Below are 19,956 nucleotides of genomic sequence, written 5' to 3'. Positions count from 1 at the left end.
CCATGCCTCTGGTGCACAAGAAGAGAAGGCAGTCTTGCCTAATACTGTGAATGTCCTGGGGACTTTAAGTAGCAACCACCTAGCAGACCAGGTATGGTAACTGCTGGTGGTGAAGGAGACCAGACTACAGAGGTAAAGAGGGAGTTTACCCAAAAGGGCTTTGTAGATGAACACATACAAATGTATCTTTCTGCACATATAAAGTGAGGTCCAACCTACCATTTGGTACAATGTGCAAATGTGGGTGAGTGACTTGGCATTTGTAATAAAGTGCAAGGATGCATGATAAACAGAGTCTAGTCTCTGTAAGACGGAGGAGGTTGTATGCATATACAACAAGTCACCATAATCAATTACAGAGAGAAAAGTGGCCTGAACAAGCTTCTTTCTAGCTATAAGCGAGAAGCAAGCCTTATTATGAAAATAAAAACCCAATTTCAATTTGTGGTTCTGTGTAGCTCAATCACTAGAGCATGGCGCTTGCACCGCCAGGGTTGTAGGTTTGATTCCTGGGGCCAGCCATACGTTAATGTATGCAGCATGACTGTTAGTCTCTTTGGATTAAAGATTCTGTTAAATGGCATATTGTTATGTTTGATTGTTATATATTTGTGAGACTAATGTTACTGTGTTGGCTAATAAGCTAATTGGTGATCATTAAAATGTCTGTCTCTATCTCTCTCTGTGCACCCCTCTCTTTCTCTTCCCACCCCCCTCTCTCTTTATCTCCAGGCTCTACAGAGGAGCGACTGCGAGCAGAGCTGTTGTTAGAGCGTCGTCAGAGCGAGGCCCAGGTTTCGGCTTTCGAGCAGGAGAGACAGACGTGGCAGACAGAGAAGGAGAAAGTGATCTGCTACCAGAGAGAGCTGCAGGCCAGTTACCTGGACATGTACCACCACAACCAACTACTGGAGACAGAATTATACCAGCTCAGAGGAGGAGGAGGAACGCTGGAGAGGGAACTGCAGGAGGTGAGGGGAGGAAGAGGAGGAGAAGGAGGAGGAGGAGAGATGGGAGACTACAGTAATGAGTCACTGGAAAGGGAAGTGCAGGAGGTGAGGAGAGGAAGAGGAGGAGGAGAGAGAGAAAGAGGAGAGGAAGACAGTAAACCTCCCCCTGGTCTTCCCTGGATAGAGAGGATAGAGTCGTCTGAGATTTGACTGAGTGGACACTGGGGGGGGGGGGGCATTCCAAACCAAACACTCGCCACCTCTTCCTATCTCTTTGATGAAGACTCAGACTTCTTACAGACTTGAAAAGACAGGAGGGCCCCAATCCAAACCAAATCCTCACCCTTCATCTCCATGTCCTTGTGGAGAACCCAGTTCCAATTCCAAAACAACTCTGCACTCCTACACTCCTAGACCTGTATGAACTAGACTGAATAGTGTGCATGTATAATCAGCAATACAATGGTACACCCTCTCTGGTACTATTTATTGGAGGTTCCACTACCTACTTCCTGTTTCAAACCTCCAATCAATGACAGCTTCCTGTTTCAGTCCACAAATCAATGACAGCGTATTAAAGTCGAGAACACTGTACATTCCCTCAAGCACGACCCTGACCAAACCTCATTTTAGAGGGCTGCTTGTATGTACAAATGATAATGATAATAATAATAATAACCTATTTGTAAATGTTACTTCATCTAATTTAGTTCTGTGTGTATATAATCAACCAGTGTGTTCCTCACAGCTGTTCTGTGGGCTAGTTGAAGTTCAGACACTGACTGGGGTAAAGTGGCACCCTGTACCCTGTATAGTACACTATTTTTGACCAGGGTCCTGTAGTAGTAGTGCACTATATAGGGAATAGGGGGCCATTTCAGATGCACCCTAGGACATTGTGCAAAAGGATCTAAAGGGATTTAGGTTTTGTCCCGGTGAGGTGAGGTGTGGTGTGGTGAGGTGTGGTGTGGTGATGTGTGGTGAGGTGTGGTGAGGTAAGGTGTGGTGAGGTGAGGTGTGGTGAGGTAAGGTGAGGTGTGGTGAGGTGAGGTGAGGTGTGGTGAGGTGAGGTGTGGTGAGGTGAGGTATGGTGAGGTGTGGTGTGGTGAGATGTGGTGAGGTGAGGTGTGGTGAGGTGGTGAGGTGAGGTGTGGTGAGGTGAGGTGGTGAGGTGTGGTGTGGTGAGGTGAGGTGGTGAGGTGAGATGGTGAGGTGTGGTGAGGTGTGGTGAGGTGAGGTGAGGTGTGGTGAGGTGAGGAGGTGTGGTGAGGTGTGGTGAGGTGAGGTGTGGTGAGGTGAGGTGTGGTGAGGTGAGGTGAGGTGTGGTGAGGTGAGGAGGTGTGGTGAGGTGTGGTGAGGTGAGGTGTGGTGAGGTGAGGTGTGGTGAGGTGAGGTGTGGTGTGGTGTGTAGTAATCCAGGCTGTATCACACTCGGCCGGGATTGGGACTCCCATAGGGCGGCGCACAATTGTCCCAGCATCGTCCGGCTTTGGACGGGGTAGGCCGTCATTGTAAATAAGAATTTATCCTTAACTGACTTGCCTAGTTTAATAAAGGTTAAATAAAATAGAATACTAATACGTCTGTGGTGTGTACGGTAGGCCTAATGTACATGACATTATAAGTTCTCTTCATTCAGGGTGCGTTCAGGGAGCTGGGCTCAGAGAGGAGAAAGCTATACCACTTAGTTAAGTAGGATTACTAGACCATCACACGCCAATACATGGCTGCTATTGCTCTGCCATTAACAAGGGGAATTTTAGTTATGAGGATGACAAGTTCCTTTTTTGGGGGGTAAAATGACCCTTTAAGAAAACTGTTATACTGTAACAATACTGTATTGAGAACGTTTTATGAAATGTATATTTATTTTCATGTGAATCTATTTTCTGTCCCCAAATTACTATTTTGGAATCTGTATATAGTTGTAATTTGGATATACTAATGCTGCAGAAGCATGTACTGTTTGAGTAAAGGACACTTTGAATGAATAGCCAAATACAGCCTAATATTAAAGCTCTGGCTATTATTCTGCATCCCATTGGACTAATTACTGATCATTCACTTGTACCTATCGCTGCTGTCGGAGGAAAACCTCATCTCCTAAACAGAATCGTTTAATTAAATGGCCATATTGTCCCATTAACAAACATACAATTACAAAACTTGAGAAGCTGTTTTGAATACATTTTCTTGGTCCTAGAGTCATTAAAATATTCAGAGACTACATTGAGGGAAGTTACTGCTTTCAATACAGTCAAAAGTTTGGACACACCTACTCATTTAAGGGTTTTTCTTTATTTTTTACTATTTTCTATGTTGTAGAATAATAGTGAAGACATCAAAACTATGAAATAACACATAAGGAATCATGTATTAACCAAAAAAGTGTTAAACAAATCAAAATCTACTTTATATTTTAGATTCTTCAAATAGCCACCCTTTGCCTTGATGACAGCTTTGCACACCCTTGGCATTCTCTCAATCAGTTTCACCTGGAATGCTTTTCCAACAGTCTTGAAGGAGTTCCCACATATGCTGAACACTTGTTGGCTGCTTTTCCTTCACTCTGAGGTCCAACTCATCCCAAACCATCTCAACTGGGTTGAGGTCAGGTGATTGTGGAGGCCAGGTCATCTGATGCACTCCATCACTCCTTCTTGGTAAAATAACCCTTACACAGCCTGGAGGTGTGTTGGGTAATTGTCCTGTTGAAAAACAAATGACGGTCCCACTAAGCGCAAACCAGATGGGATGGCGTATCGCTGCAGAATGCTGTGGTAGCCATGCTGGTTAAGTGTGCTTTGAATTCTAAATAAATCACTGACAGTGTCACCAGCAAAGCACCCCCACACCATCACACCTTCTCCTCCATGCTTCACAGTGAGAACAACACACGTGGAGATCATCCGTTCACCTACTTTGCGTCTCACAAAGACACGGCTGTTGGAACCAAAAAATCTCAAATTTGGACTCATCAAACCAGATTTCCACCGGTCTAATGTCCATTGGTCATGTTTCTTGGCCCAAACAAGTCTCTTCTTCTTATTGGTGTCCTTTAATAGTAGTTTCTTTGCAGCAATTCGACCTAGAAGGCCTGATTCAAGCAGTCTCCTCTGAACAGTTGATGTTGATGTGTCTGTTACTTGAACTCTGTGAGGCATTTATTTGGACTGCAATCTGAGGTTTTTAACTCATGAACTTATCCTCTACAGCAGAGGTAACTCTGGGTCTTCCTTTCCCATGGCGGTCCTCATAAGAGCCAGTTTCATCATAGTGCTTGATGGTTTTTGTGACTGCACTTGAAGAAACTTTCACATTTCTTGACATTTTCCTTGTTGACTGACCTTCATGTCTTAAAGTAATGATGGATTGTCAATCTCTTTGCTTATTTGAGCTGTTCTTGCCATAATATGGACTTGGTCTTTTACCAAATAGGGGTATCTACTGTATACCCCCCTACCTTGTCACAACACAACTGATTGGCTGAAATGCATTAAAAAGAAAATACATTCCACAAATTAACTTTTAACAAGGCACACCTGTTAATTGAAATGCATTCCAGGTGACTACCTCATGAAGCTGGTTGAGAGAATGTCAAGAGTGTTCAAAGCTGTCATCAAGGCAAAGGGTGGCTACTTTGAAGAATCTCAAATATATTTTGATTTGTTTAACACTTTGGTTACTACATGATTCCATATGTGTTATTTCATAGTGTTGATGTCTTCACTATTATTCTACCTTCTGGTCTTCTAGGCAGAGTTCCTCTGTCCAGGGGCTGTGTTCTTTTGCCCATCTTTTCTTTTTATTGGCCAGTCTGAGATTTGGCTTTTTCTTTGCAACTCTGCCTAGAAGGCCAGCATCCCGGAGTCGCCACTTCACTGTTGACATTGAGACTCGTGTTTTGCAGGTACTATTTAATGAAGCTGCCAGTTGAGGACTTGTAAGGCATCTATTTCTCAAACTAGACACTCAAATGTACTTGTCCTTTTGCTCAGTTGTGCACCGCGGCCTCCCACTCCTCTTTCTATTCTGGTTAGAGACAGTTTGCACTGTTCTATGAAGGCAGTAGTGCACAGCATTGTACGAGATCTTCAGTTTATTGGCAATTTCTCGCATGGAATAGCCTTCATTTCTCAGAACAAGAATAGACTGACGAGTTTCAGAAGAAAGTGCTTTGTTTCTGGCCATTTTGAGCCTGTAATCAAACCCACAAATACTGATGCTCCAGATACTCAACTAGTCTAAAGAAGGCCAGTTTTATTGCTTCTTTAATCAGTTAAACAGTTTTCAGCTGTGCTAACATAATTGCAAAAGCTTTTTCTAATGATCAATTAGCCTTTTAAAATGATAAACTTGGATTAGCTAACACAACGTGCCATTCGAACACAGAAGTGATGGTTGCTGATAATGGTCCTCTGAACACCTATGTAGATATTCCATAAAAAAATCTGCCGTTTCCAGCTACAATAGTCATTTACAACATTAACAATTCCTATACTGTATTTCTGATCAATTTGATGTTATTTTACTGGACAACAAATGTGCTTTTCTTTCAAAAACAAGGACATTTCTAAGTGACCCCAAACTTTTGAAGTGACCCCAAACTTTTGAACAGTAGTGTATACTCACATTATATATATGTTGCTTCTGAATTTATATAATAAACATTTATCAAGTGGTGTGATGGCAATTTTCTTTACGTTAGAAATACCAACAAAAGCACAGCCTATAGCTACAACTTGTAGTAACCCACTGGTATGTTACTACACTATACTGTAATGTACTGTGCTGTGCTATACTATATTACACTGAGCCCTGTAACATACATCAACCCCAGAGTCTTGTACTACATTTAGCTCAGTCTTGGTTACCTTTCCCCCATCCTCCTGGGACTTTAAATACCTATCTGTTGTGTGCAGGACTGCTCTCCTCCTCAACCCATTGGAGGAGAAGGTCAGAGGGGAGGGATCCCTGGCTTATTCGTCCAATGGGTTTTGAGGAGGCGAGGAGAGAGGACGCAAGGGGTATGAAACTGAGATTTTCCAAATATCTGTTGTGAAGGAGACTGATAGGTTAGTTTTCTCTGAACTAGACTGGAGGAAGCTGCTGGGAAAATACCCTTTAGGACATCTCGGTCTTCAACCCTTATTACCACACCCTGTCACTCCCCTGTACAACCCTAGCTCACAAACACAACGCCCTTCCCTCCCTTGTCCATCCCTGGCCCCTACATACCTCCTTCCGGAGTTTGGACATTAGAGGTCAAAGGTCAGCCCAGATGGAAACAGAGGAGGATATTTGTTAGCGTAAGGAACATGTATTTCTATGTGAGCCAGCCAAGGTAGGCTGTAGAGAAGGGTAGTGGCTGCCCTGGGTGGTTTTGTGAAGTTGAGTGCTGGACACACAGAACAAACACCCAGTTTTCTTTTAGAATGCAAATGAAATGTGTGTGTGTGTGTGTGTGTGTGTGTGTGTGTGTGTGTGTGTGTGTGTGTGTGTGTGTGTGTGTGTGTGTGTGTGTGTGTGTGTGTGTGTGTGTGTACCACAGGAGGCTGGTGGCACCTTAATTGGGGAGGACGGCTCATAGTAACAGCTGGAAAGGAATCAATGGAATGGTAGCGAACTCTCAAACCCATGGTTTTCATGTGTATGATCCCATTCCATTTACTCCATCCCAGCCATTATGAGCTGTCCTCCCACCCACTCTCAAGCGTATTTGACTTGTGTAATAGCCAGGTTCATGATTTGAGCAGTTAGCAAACAGTCCTGTTTTAGACTTGATGTGTGTGTTCCCAGGGGGCGGTCAAGCCAAACACCATCTCTCCCTCTGACTCACCAATCTCCATCTAACGTTATATAACCCAGGGCTTAATATAACTCCACAGCTCACCTAGGTGACTGTCTTCTGAGTGTGGGATGATGATGAAAGATATTAACTCATGCTTGTGTGTGTTGCTGCTCTGTATGTAGGAGAGACTCTACACATGCAAACTTCACTGCTTGGATTTCAAGCATTCATTGTAAGCGGCTTAACAGAATGACTTACATACAACTATACCACACACTAGTTAAAGTCAACAGGACAGTTGTTTGCATGAAGTGAATACAGCTAGCCCAGTAGGAGACATTTCTGCAACTAAAATTCTCAGGCTGGCAGGCCGTCACTGTAAATAAGAATTTGTTCTTAACTGATTTGTCTAGTTAAATAAAATAAAGTCAAATGAAGGCATGTTTAGAATGTTGAAGTCACCTAGTGTTGTAATGTCGCCATCTGGTGGCATCAGTAGGAAGAGCATGTGAGTCAACATCGGTGGCTAATATTGGCTCTATCGGTCCATCTTTCTGCAGCTAACCAAAACCAACCAAATTCTAATACTTTCCACAAACATATAAACAGAGTTGGAGTATAAAGTTTTTATTCCATTTTAAGATGCAAGTATAATATGAAACATGTTAGAGAATAAATATGTACAATACAACTTTAATAAAGACAGAGAAGCAGGTAAAAGGCAAACCTATCACACAAGAACTCAATAACTGACTAATGGAAAGAAAAAGAACCCAAGGAAGAAGCCATATCAGACCTTAGTGTATTCTGTCAATCTGGGAAAGGAGATGAATGATTGTCAACCAAAAGCAGTATATCAAATGTAAAAATCAACCAAACATAAAACAAACACATGTGCACACACAAATCATAATATAAAACTATACCTGCTTCCATCATTCATTCTGACTGGAGATCAGTGCAAAGTTGATATAATGGCTGACTGCTACCATGTGTCGGCTGTTAAAGAGATGGTGGTGCAGAACTCGCTGACATCACCATTCCATGGGCTGGTATGACATCACCATTCCATGGGCTGGGAGCTATCGGTTCGGAAAACGGAGAAGGATTTGATCATGGATCCAACCCAATACTGATGTTGCTATTTTGTGGCAAAATTATATTTCATAAAATGTATTATGTTACTTGTGGTTTCACTATTTTACAAAGAGACTTGATTCTAGCGATGATAAATAAAAACAAAAGCAGACTTCACAGTAGTATAATTAGTTTTTGTTGAATACATAGGCCTACACAGAACAAGAAACATGGCTTCCTTCTTCAGGAAAATTATTGTTATTGGAGCCAGTTGCAAAATCAAATCAGTCAATTGACCCTCGACCTCTCCATCGATCACAACTGTTGATCATCACACTGATACATGTACTGTAACCCAAAGTGACTTTCAACCAATCAGGGCCTTTATTACATCATCACCAATAGAAAGAGAAATGTTAAACATTTTTTTTTACAATCAGTGTTCCATTCACAAACTGTAACCATGGTCACCACCTATCAGCCAATCACAACCTCTCAATACAATTTATGTGAATATATTTTCTCAGAGGCCACTTAGCTTTACCTCTGTAATATAGAAGTTTAAATACTCTCCTGAAATCAGACAACTTTCTAAAAAAAAAAAAAGAAAAAAAAAAGTCACATCACCCCTCTAACATCCATTAAATCATTCTAAAAGACCCATTCTGTGTACTGAGGAAAGCCTACAGATGGATAGAGCATTCTGTGTACTGAGGAAAGCCTACAGATGGATAGAGCATTCTGTGTACTGAGGAAAGCCTACAGATGGATAGAGCATTCTGTGTACTGAGGAAAGCCTACAGATGGATAGAGCATTCTGTGTACTGAGGAAAGCCTACAGATGGAGAGATAGAGAATAAGGAACTTAGCAGTCGTCCAAAAACTACAACTTGATACCCTATCGCTATCAACTCAACTCGAAAGGCTATCATCCTCAACAGAAATTCAACATCACCATCATCAACTCGACAGCCTATCACCATCATCAACTCAACTCGACAGCCTATCACCATCATCAACTACAGTAGGGTAGCCTATCACCATCATCAACTCGACAGCCTATCACCATCAACTCAACTCGACAGCCTATCACCATCAACTCAACTCGACAGCCTATCACCATCAACTCGACAGCCTATCACCATCAACTCGACAGCCTATCACCATCAACTCAACTCGACAGCCTATCACCATCATCATCAACTCGACAGCCTATCATCATCATCATCAACTCGACAGCCTATCACCATCCCACAAAAGAAAGCATAACACCTCATCACATCCTTAAAGAAAAAGTGTAGAATAAGTTCAGCAGGCAGTTGCAAATGAACGAGTGTCAATGAATGAACAATCCTTTTGAGATGTTTCCTTTGTCCTCATGCTGACCGACTCCTCTCTGTCTCTCTATGGGTAGAAGTCGTTTGATGGGCCATCCACATCAGCCCTCTGTACACTAGGAGCTGTTGATGGGGCAAGACGAGGCAGGAGTATTACAGCCTTGGGCCATCACTGGGAGGGTATCTGTCCGAGTTTGGGTGGGGGCACTGGGGCAAATTGGTGCCTGTAGGATGGGGATTTCCAGGGGTCCTGGGGTAGCAGGTAGCTACTGTAGCTCCAAGGGCCTGGCGGTTTCAGGAAAAAGGACGGGGGATCAAAAGAAGATCTGCTTGGCATCTGACGGGTTCTGCTCCATGGGACAGTAGGGGCATTTCAGTCTGAGGAGATGGAGGACAGAGAGTGTTCAGACACACACAGGCAGGTGAGTTTAACCACAGAGTTACACAGGTCTGACACTGCCAATGGTTGAATGCCCTCCTGTCTGTCAGTCAGCCTGGATCAAACTTACTTTCCAGCGTTGGTGAGTTTGTTGAGGGCGTCTCTGGAGATGACGTGTCCACAGATGAGCTTCATGGGAGGGTTGCTCTCTGACGTCTGCTGCCGGAGGATGGGACAGGCGAATACGGAATGGTACCAGCACTTCTTCCCCAGGTCTATCTCAATCTGGAGGGAGAGGAGACAGGACAGACAGGACAGCACCATTACCCTCCTATGACAACCTTCATTAATAATCCATTTTAAAATGGTTATAGTATCATAGATGTTAGAAATAATTATGAATTACAATTCTTGCTTTTAAACACTGAGAAATCGTTGCCCAGAGAAAGTCATGAGAGAAAAGCAGAGAGCTTAGAGAGGGAGACTTACAGGCAGCTCGTCCTTGTGTGTCCAGACTCCGCTACACTGTCTCTGTTCAATCACCTGTTTGATGTTCATCAGGACTGGCAGAGCCATGCAGCCTGACGCAAAACTGACATTCAACACAGAGAAACAGACGTGGAAGTCACAGATACATACTGCAGTCAGAAACAAAGACGAGCATTGTAAAGGAATCTTACTATCAGCGTCATACTCCCGGCCGTGCGTGTCAAATCAAATTGTATTTGTTACATGCGCTGAATACAACAGGTGTAGACCTTACAGTGAAATGTTTACTTACAAGCCCTTAACCAACAATGCAGTTTTAAGAAAATACAACCCCAAAAAAGTATGAGATAAGAATAAAAAGTAATTAAAGAGCAGCAGTAAATAACAATAGCGGGGCTATATACAGGGGTACCGGTATAGAGTCAATGTGCAGGCTATATACAGGGGTACCGGTATAGAGTCAATGTGCAGGCTATATACAGGGGGTACCTGTACAGAGTCAATGTGCAGGCTATATACAGGGGTACCGGTATAGAGTCAATGTGCAGGCTATATACAGGGGTACCGGTTCCAGAGTCAATGTGCAGGCTATATACAGGGGTACCGGTATAGAGTCAATGTGCAGGCTATATACAGGAGGTACCGGTACAGAGTCAATGTGCAGGCTATATACAGGGGGTACCGGTATAGAGTCAATGTGCAGGCTATATACAGGGGTACCGGTATAGAGTCAATGTGCAGGCTATATACAGGGGGTACCTGTACAGAGTCAATGTGCAGGCTATATACAGGGGTACCGTACAGAGTCAATGTGCAGGCTATATACAGGGGTACCGGTAAGAGTCAATGTGCAGGCTATATACAGGGGTACCGGTATAGAGTCAATGTGCAGGCTATATACAGGGGTACCGGTATAGAGTCAATGTGCAGGCTATATACAGGGGTACCGGTAAGAGTCAATGTGCAGGCTATATACAGGGGTACCGTACAGAGTCAATGTGCAGGCTATATACAGGGGGTACCTGTACAGAGTCAATGTGCAGGCTATATACAGGGGGTACCTGTACAGAGTCAATGTGCAGGCTATATACAGGGGTACCGGTATAGAGTCAATGTGCAGGCTATATACAGGGGGTACCGGTACAGAGTCAATGTGCAGGCTATATACAGGGGGTACCGGTACAGAGTCAATGTGCAGGCTATATACAGGGGGTACCTGTACAGAGTCAATGTGCAGGCTATATACAGGGGGTACCTGTACAGAGTCAATGTGTGGGGGCACCGGTTAGTTGAGGTAATTGAGGTAATATGTACATGTAGGTAGAGTTAAAGTGACTATGCATAGATAATAAACAGAGTAGCAGCAGCGTAAAAGAGGGTTCTGGGTAGCCCTTTGATTAGCTGTTCAGCAATCTTATGGCTTGGGGTTAGAAGCTGTTTAGAAGCCTCTTGGACCGAGACTTGGCGCTCAGGTACCGCTTGCCGTGCAGTAGCAGAGAGAACAGTCCATGACTAGGGTGCCTGGAGTATTTCACAATTTTTAGGGCCTTCCTCTGACACCGCCTGGTATAGAGGTCCTGGATTGCAGGAAGCTAGGCCCCAGTGATGTACTGGGCCGTTTGCACTACCCCCTGTAGTGCCTTGTGGTCGGAGGCCGAGCAGTTGCCATCCCAGGCAGTGATGCAACCAGTCAGAATGGTCTCGATGGTGCAGCTGTAAAACCTTTTGAGGATCTGGGGACCCATGCCAAATATTTTCAGTTTCCTGAGGGAAAATAGGTTTTGTTGTGCCCTCATCACAACTGTCTTAGTGTGTTTGGACCATGATAGTTTGCTGGTGATGTGGACACCAAGGAACTTGAAGCTCTCAACCTGTGCGTGTGCATGTGCGTGTCTAACCTGACACTGAGAGGTGACTCTACAGATAGCCCCAGCAGAGCGCAGGCGTCCCTGGTGAAGCTGTTACAGATCTCAGCCCATTGGTTGGTCTCTAGCAGAGAGCGGTAGGGAGAGTTCTCTATGCCGTGCCGCAGGTACACCAGACTACCCATGAGGATCTGGATGTCTGGGGGGAGAGGAGACACTGTTAATACGGATGTCTGGGGGGGAGAGGAGACACTGTTAATACGGATGTCTGGGGGGGGAGAGGAGACACTGTTAATACGGATGTCTGGGGGGGGAGAGGAGACACTGTTAATACGGATGTCTGGGGGGGGAGAGGAGACACTGTTAATACGGATGTCTGGGGGGGGAGAGGAGACACTGTTAATACGCATGTCTGGGGGGGAAGAGGAGACACTGTTAATACGGATGTCTGGGGGGGAGAGGAGACACTTAATACGGATGTCTGGGGGGGGAGAGGAGACACTGTTAATACGGATGTCTGGGGGGGGAGAGGAGACACTGTTAATACGGATGTCTGGGGGGGGAGAGGAGACACTGTTAATACGGATGTCTGGGGGGGGAGAGGAGACACTGTTAATACGCATGTCTGGGGGGGGGAGAGGAGACACTGTTAATACGGATGTCTGGGGGGGGAGAGGAGACACTGTTAATACGGATGTCTGGGGGGGAGAGGAGACACTGTTAATACGGATGTCTGGGGGGGAGAGGAGACACTGTTAATACGGATGTCTGGGGGGGGAGAGGAGACACTGTTAATACGGATGTCTGGGGGGGGAGAGGAGACACTGTTAATACGGATGTCTGGGGGGGGAGAGGAGACACTGTTAATACGGATGTCTGGGGGGGAGAGGAGACACTGTTAATACGGATGTCTGGGGGGGGAGAGGAGACACTGTTAATACGGATGTCTGGGGGGGGAGAGGAGACACTGTTAATACGGATGTCTGGGGGGGAGAGGAGACACTGTTAATACGGATGTCTGGGGGGGAGAGGAGACACTGTTAATACGGATGTCTGGGGGGGGAGAGGAGACACTGTTAATACGGATGTCTGGGGGGGAGAGGAGACACTGTTAATACGGATGTCTGGGGGGGGAGAGGAGACACTGTTAATACGGATGTCTGGGGGGGGAGAGGAGACACTGTTAATACGCATGTCTGGGGGGGGAGAGGAGACACTGTTAATACGGATGTCTGGGGGGGGAGAGGAGACACTGTTAATACGGATGTCTGGGGGGGGAGAGGAGACACTGTTAATACGGATGTCTGGGGGGGGAGAGGAGACACTGTTAATACGGATGTCTGGGGGGGAGAGGAGACACTGTTAATACGCATGTCTGGGGGGGGAGAGGAGACACTGTTAATACGGATGTCTGGGGGGGGAGAGGAGACAACAGAAAACAACAATGGAACATGCTTGGCAACAGAAAACAACAATTAGAGTTTCTTATTGGATGATTAGGATTTCTTCTTATTGGACAGTGCCTCCCTGTTTCAGTTTATTTTCTTCCGTTTGGTGCCTAATGAACATGATCCCTGTCAAAAAGCTCCTCAAAACCACCAGGAACCCCCAGCCAGGGAGTCTGTCCCTACCCCTCTTCAAAACCACCAGGAACCCCCAGCCAGGGAGTCTGTCCCTACCCCTCTTCAAAACCACCAGGAACCCCCAGCCAGGGAGTCTGTCCCTACCCCTCTTCAAAACCACCAGGAACCCCCAGCCAGGGAGTCTGTCCCTACCCCTCTTCAAAACCACCAGGAACCCCCAGCCAGGGAGTCTGTCCCTACCCCTCTTCAAAACCACCAGGAACCCCCAGCCAGGGAGTCTGTCCCTACCCCTCTTCAAAACCACCAGGAACCCCCAGCCAGGGAGTCTGTCCCTACCCCTCTTCAAAACCACCAGGAACCCCCAGCCAGGGAGTCTGTCCCTACCCCTCTTCAAAACCACCAGGAACCCCCAGCCAGGGAGTCTGTCCCTACCCCTCTTCAAAACCACCAGGAACCCCCAGCCAGGGAGTCTGTCCCTACCCCTCTTCAAAACCACCAGGAACCCCCAGCCAGGGAGTCTGTCCCTACCCCTCTTCAAAACCACCAGGAACCCCCAGCCAGGGAGTCTGTCCCTACCCCTCTGGTGCTGTGAGGTGAAGGACTGCCTCCATTCAGACCATCATATATCTGCCCTCTACATTTCTATCTGTCCCACTCTGACCAGAACAGGGCCCAAGCTGTCTGTGTCCCCTACCTCTCTGGTGCTGTGAGGCGAAGGGCTGGAAGTGCCTGGCGTACTGTAGCGCCTCCAGCTGGTTGGTGATGCCTCCGTTTAACAGGCTGATGAAGTAGAGGCGGTGCAGCTTGAACTCCAGGGTACTGTTCAGGTCCAGCAGGCGCTGCCGGTTTGTTACTGCCCATCTGGAGCCAGGGAGAGAGAGGATTGTAATCATTAGTGCACACCGCAGCAAACTGAAAACAATTTATATTGGACAAATTCAGGTAGTTCCCTCCCCGTTTCCTTCTGTTTGGGTCCTAGTGAATAGACCCCAGGATTGGCCTTCAACCCTGGCATTGACCCAACCCTGACCGTGTGTCTACAAGTCTTTCAGATCTCAATTGTGTTCTAAAGTTAATCAGTTACTGAATGGATCAAAATGATCAAAGAGGGGTTTGATTCACATTCAACTCCACACAGAGAGGAGGTACAGTACACACTAGTGCTGGTCTGAGGTCAGTATATAACAGAGAGGAGGTATCAGTACATCACTCTACTGCTGGTCTGAGGTCAGTATATAACAGAGAGGAGGTATAGTACATACTCTAGTGCTGGTCTAAGGTCAGTATATAACAGAGAGGAGGTATAGTACATACTCTAGTGCTGGTCTGAGGTCAGTATATAACAGAGAGGAGGTATAGTACATACTCTAGTGCTGGTCTAAGGTCAGTATATAACAGAGAGGAGGTATAGTACATACTCTAGTGCTGGTCTGAGGTCAGTATATAACAGAGAGGAGGTATAGTACATACTCTAGTGCTGGTCTGAGGTCAGTATATAACAGAGAGGAGGTATAGTACATACTCTAGTGCTGGTCTGAGGTCAGTATATAACAGAGAGGAGGTATAGTACATACTCTAGTGCTGGTCTAAGGTCAGTATATAACAGAGAGGAGGTATAGTACATACTCTAGTGCTGGTCTGAGGTCAGTATATAACAGAGAGGAGGTATAGTACATACTCTAGTGCTGGTCTGAGGTCAGTATATAACAGAGAGGAGGTATAGTACATACTCTAGTGCTGGTCTGAGGTCAGTATATAACAGAGAGGAGGTATAGTACATACTCTAGTGCTGGTCTAAGGTCAGTATATAACAGAGAGGAGGTATAGTACATACTCTAGTGCTGGTCTGAGGTCAGTATATAACAGAGAGGAGGTATAGTACATACTCTAGTGCTGGTCTGAGGTCAGTATATAACAGAGAGGAGGTATAGTACATACTCTAGTGCTGGTCTGAGGTCAGTATATAACAGAGAGGAGGTATAGTACATACTCTAGTGCTGGTCTGAGGTCAGTATATAACAGAGAGGAGGTATAGTACATACTCTAGTGCTGGTCTGAGGCCAGTATATAACAGAGAGGAGGTATAGTACATACTCTAGTGCTGGTCTGAGGCCAGTATATAACAGAGAGGAGCTATAGTACATACTCTAGTGCTGGTCTGAGGTCAGTATATAACAGAGAGGAGGTATAGTACATACTCTAGTGCTGGTCTAAGGTCAGTATATAACAGAGAGGAGGTATAGTACATACTCTAGTGCTGGTCTGAGGTCAGTATATAACAGAGAGGAGGTATAGTACATACTCTAGTGCTGGTCTGAGGTCAGTATATAACAGAGAGGAGGTATAGTACATACTCTAGTGCTGGTCTGAGGTCCTGCATCCTCAAGGCCTCCAGGATCCTGTTGAGTTCCAAGAACGGCTGCTTCATGCTCATGTCAATCACTACTCCAGACTCCTGGACACACACACGCACACACACACACACACACAGAGTTATAATACATATGAAGTACAATCACTACTCCAGACTCCTGGAGACACACACAGTTATAATACATATGAAGTACAATCACTACTCCAGACTCCTGGAGACACACACAGTTATAATACATATGAAGTACAATCACTACTCCAGACTCCTGGAGACACACACAGTTATAATACATATGAAGTACAATCACTACTCCAGACTCCTGGAGACACACACAGTTATAATACATATGAAGTACAATCACTACTCCAGACTCCTGGAGAGACACACACGGCAGGCAGTTATAATACATATGAAGTACACCCAAGTTCTTCAATTCTGGTTCTGGGGACCAATAGGGTGTGCAGGCTTTTGTTTCATCTCAGTTGTTTGTTTACCTGACATAGGTCCTCTGCCACACTCAGCATGCCTTGTCTGTACAGGTGTTCCACGATGGTCTCACTCAGGTACTTCTGTCTCTCAGGTGAGTCCCACACTGTCTCTGCCACCACTGCACTCACCTCTGCATCAAAGTTCTACAGAAACACAACCAGGAAACAACCAAAGGATCAGTGGAAATACATTTCTCCCTTGTGCTTAAGTTTATAATATTGTCTTGAACCACAAGGAAGTTGTGTCATCTCTTTTCTAAATTGTAAAGATACTATAATGAAAGCATTTACTGGGAAAATCTCACCCTGTCGATAGCTTTGCCCACTTTGGAGACACTGCCGTGGATGTCCTTGTGTCTGGAGGCCAGCAGCTGTACCGTTTCTTTAATGTTCTTACAACACTGGGCCATGGTCTGAGACAGCACCGTCAGATCTGCATCTCGTACCCCTGAAGGAGAGGTATTTAGAGAGGCGGGACAATCAGGTATCTGCATTGTGATGCATTGACAATACACAACATTCTATAGCAGCCATGTTAGCGCCATTTAAAACATAATGACATATGTCTATGGTTAGCACCCTATTACCGTCACATGGGAATATTCAAACAATGTTATGTAACTGAGTGTCTAGAATTAAAACAATATTCAAAAGGTGACCCAACTCTGTAAATACATGTCTCTGCCCTGAAGGAGACAGCAATCAGGTTAAAACAAGTCCTAATGTAAAAGGTTAAAGTAGACCTGCTGAAAGTTACACAAAGAGACCTATGAATCACTTCTGTGCCTGAACACTCATGAGTCATGACACGCAACCGGGGCAAAACAATGTTTCATTTCTCTGGTGGAAAACTGTTTAAATAAATTCATTGCATATTGTTCCGTGCTTCAGTTATAGTCGTGCATCACATTCCTCAAACATGGGGCCTTTAACCGTGTGGGCAGGTATCTGTCATTCTTTCATTTTGTACCATGCACCTGCAAGGTACCGGATGACTGGAGTGGACACTACTTCTAAACTACAGCGTGGAGCTGGCATGGCCTTACCGAATGTAACCAGCTGTCCCCGTAGCTCACAGACGCTGCGTAGTAGTTCGTCCAGCCGTTCCTCTGACTGGTGTCCGTACATGACGAACCTATGGAGCACCTTCTCCAGCTCCCGCTCCACACACGCACACTGCTCCATACCTAGACTGGGACTCTACCGCATTCACTACCACCTGGGAGAGAGAACACACATAACCAAGGGAACTAGGCCTAGGTTCTTAAACCTCTCTCCAGGGACCCCCTGACATTTCACAATTTTGTTGTAGCCCTGAAGTGATTCACCTAGTCAAGGGCCTGAAGTAACTCATCTGATTCACCTAGTCAAGGGCCTGAAGTAGCTCATCTGATTCACCTAGTCAAGGGCCTGAAGTAACTCATCTGATTCACCTAGTCAAGGGCCTGAAGTAACTCATCTGATTCACCTAGTCAAGGGCCTGAAGTAGCTCATCTGATTCACCTAGTCAAGGGCCTGAAGTAGCTCATCTGATTCACCTAGTCAAGGGCCTGAAGTAGCTCATCTGATTCACCTAGTCAAGGGCCTGAAGTAGCTCATCTGATTCACCTAGTCAAGGGCCTGAAGTAACTCATCTGATTCACCTAGTCAAGGGCCTGAAGTAGCTCATCTGATTCACCTAGTCAAGGGCCTGAAGTAGCTCATCTGATTCACCTAGTCAAGGGCCTGAAGTAGCTCATCTGATTCATCTAGTCAAGGGCCTGATGATTAGTTGAATCAGGTGTGCTAGCTACAGAAAATATCAAATACCTGGAATGGCTGGGGGTCCCCAAGGAGAGGTTTGAGAACCACTGAACAAGGTCACAAACAATAGCTCAGCATTTTGCAATCCTCCCATGACCCTTACAGTTTTGATTCACTACTAGTACTAGCATAACTGGTCAACAAAATACTTTATTAGTTGAATCAGATTTGCTAGAGCCTAAAGTGTGCAATGGCACAGTTTGGACAGTATTGATAATCATTGACAGGCAACAGAAAAGATGAAAGAAGACCAATCTATTCTAGATCAACAAGTGGATATCACTGTTGTTAGGCCTGAATGTCTTGGTCTCACTGACATCAGGCATCCCTGGTGTATTCATCTGAAAAACATCGCTCTGCAACTTTCCCCTTCTCGTTTTAATTGTATACATCTGACAAATAAAACATTTACTATGTAACTACACATCATGCAAAAAAGGCTACTTTTGGAACCGGTTTGCTCGCTGAAGCTAATAGGCCCTGTCCATAGCCTCAAGCCCTCGACCAATGACATTCGACTGCAACACTGGGTTAGCACGGTAGGCTAACTAGCCAAATCGTTTGCTGACACTGAGTTAAGACAAGTAGCTAGCGAAATACTAAGAATCTAGCCAGCTGTGTTCTTGCTACTTACTAAAAAGTCACAACAAAGCTCTGGTAGCAGCTATGTTAGCAAATATCAAGTTAGCTAAGCTAACTAGCCATACCCACAACAACATTACCAAGCCAATTAGCGTAGCTATATAGCTACTGGTAGCTAGACGTTATCTAGCTGCATAAGACGTCGTATCAAACACCACTTGGTTACAATGTCGATTATCATACTTCTGTCAATGCTAATGGCAGCTAAGAAATGTTTTTGAGTAGCTAGCTAATTACGTTTTGTTATTCTGTCCTTTCGCATACACTTCAAGTTGTCGCATAACGTAAACCTAGCAATGGACCGAAGCTGTTTATGTTTGACTCGGCAATAATGGTGTACTTAATCGATTGCATAGTTAGAAAGACAGCCAGATTATCCTAATATTTGTTGCAATTCTCAAATATATCAACGACATGTCATAAAATATAAAATGAGTTAGAAGGACAACATAAAGCGTCAAAATAAACACCACTTGCCTGTCGTAACAGCGATTCTCCACCAGTTGTCCTTCGATCTGCGGAACTTCCTTCCGGTGTCGCACGTCTTAGATTTTCATAATAAAAGTGCTGTACCTACTTTGACCATAAAGGTAAGATTCTTAGACTTGATTCAATGTTTAATATTTACAGAGTTCCATCCTCTGGTACATAATCATGTATCCATATAAAACAAGTAAAATGTAGCATTTGTTTCCAATATTAAATTGTCACACATAGCCTACAAGTTCATTGCGAACCCCAGGTGGCGCTGATTGGACGGTTATGAATTGAGATCTATGGCCAGCTTGCATAGCGACGGTTCAGACAGGTGTGTGGCTTGGAGCTGGCCAGGGGATTTCCCACCTGTGATGTAACTATCTGGTCATGACCCCAGACAGGCATTGATGTAAAACACACACACACAAACCATCAATATGCATGTATATTACTGAAAGTCACTCATAAGACATGTCTCAATTAAGTTCTAAGTCTCAATTCTGTCACTTCATTATCTTGCATCAACACAGACTGAGTGTATCAAAAGAAAGACAAATTTCAGTTTCATAGTTGGGAGTCTGTGTGTAGCCTAGCCTAGGTCACCGGAGACCAAACTTAATGGAGATATAACTAAAGAAGCTTGTGTTTCAGAGTGAAGAAATAGGCTGCATAGCCGGAGCAGTGTAGCATCAGGTCAAGGG

At 44.9% G+C, this 19,956-nt stretch overlaps 2 protein-coding genes across 3 annotated transcripts in view; one reads left to right on the top strand and one right to left on the bottom strand.

Annotated features, from left to right (window-relative positions):
- The window catches only part of LOC106612138 (NEDD4-binding protein 3-A), an 82,527-nt gene extending 76,895 nt beyond the window's left edge, over window positions 1-5,632 (top strand). The window contains exon 10 of the mRNA XM_014213044.3: window positions 733-5,632. Coding sequence (XP_014068519.2) covers window positions 733-1,160 — 428 coding nt within the window. The 3' untranslated portion in view covers window positions 1,161-5,632. The remainder of the gene's footprint in view (window positions 1-732) is intronic.
- Window positions 5,633-7,352: 1,720 nt separating this feature from the next.
- Window positions 7,353-19,337, bottom strand: LOC106612137 (E3 ubiquitin-protein transferase RMND5B). Of its 2 annotated transcripts, none has more exons than XM_082956062.1 (10): window positions 19,256-19,337; window positions 17,380-17,552; window positions 16,639-16,781; window positions 16,340-16,477; window positions 15,826-15,926; window positions 14,166-14,332; window positions 11,922-12,087; window positions 10,024-10,126; window positions 9,665-9,819; window positions 7,353-9,533 (listed from the first exon to the last, which is right to left on the bottom strand). In XM_082956062.1, exons 2-10 carry the CDS (start codon window positions 17,516-17,518, stop codon window positions 9,470-9,472), a joined length of 1,176 nt encoding a protein of 391 aa, XP_082812188.1. In that variant the 5' UTR covers window positions 17,519-17,552; window positions 19,256-19,337; the 3' UTR covers window positions 7,353-9,469. The 2 variants fall into 2 exon arrangements, with proteins under 2 accessions (XP_082812188.1, XP_082812189.1); XM_082956063.1 differs by lacking the exon at window positions 19,256-19,337 and adding an exon at window positions 19,016-19,244.
- Window positions 19,338-19,956: the final 619 nt, after the last annotated feature.

This window comes from Salmo salar, chromosome 09 (assembly GCF_965601325.2).
Source record: "Salmo salar chromosome 09, fSalSal1, whole genome shotgun sequence".
NCBI lineage: Eukaryota > Metazoa > Chordata > Actinopteri > Salmoniformes > Salmonidae > Salmo > Salmo salar.
The sequence above is the reverse complement of the archived record's forward strand: the minus strand, read 5'-3'. Positions and strand labels throughout refer to the sequence as shown.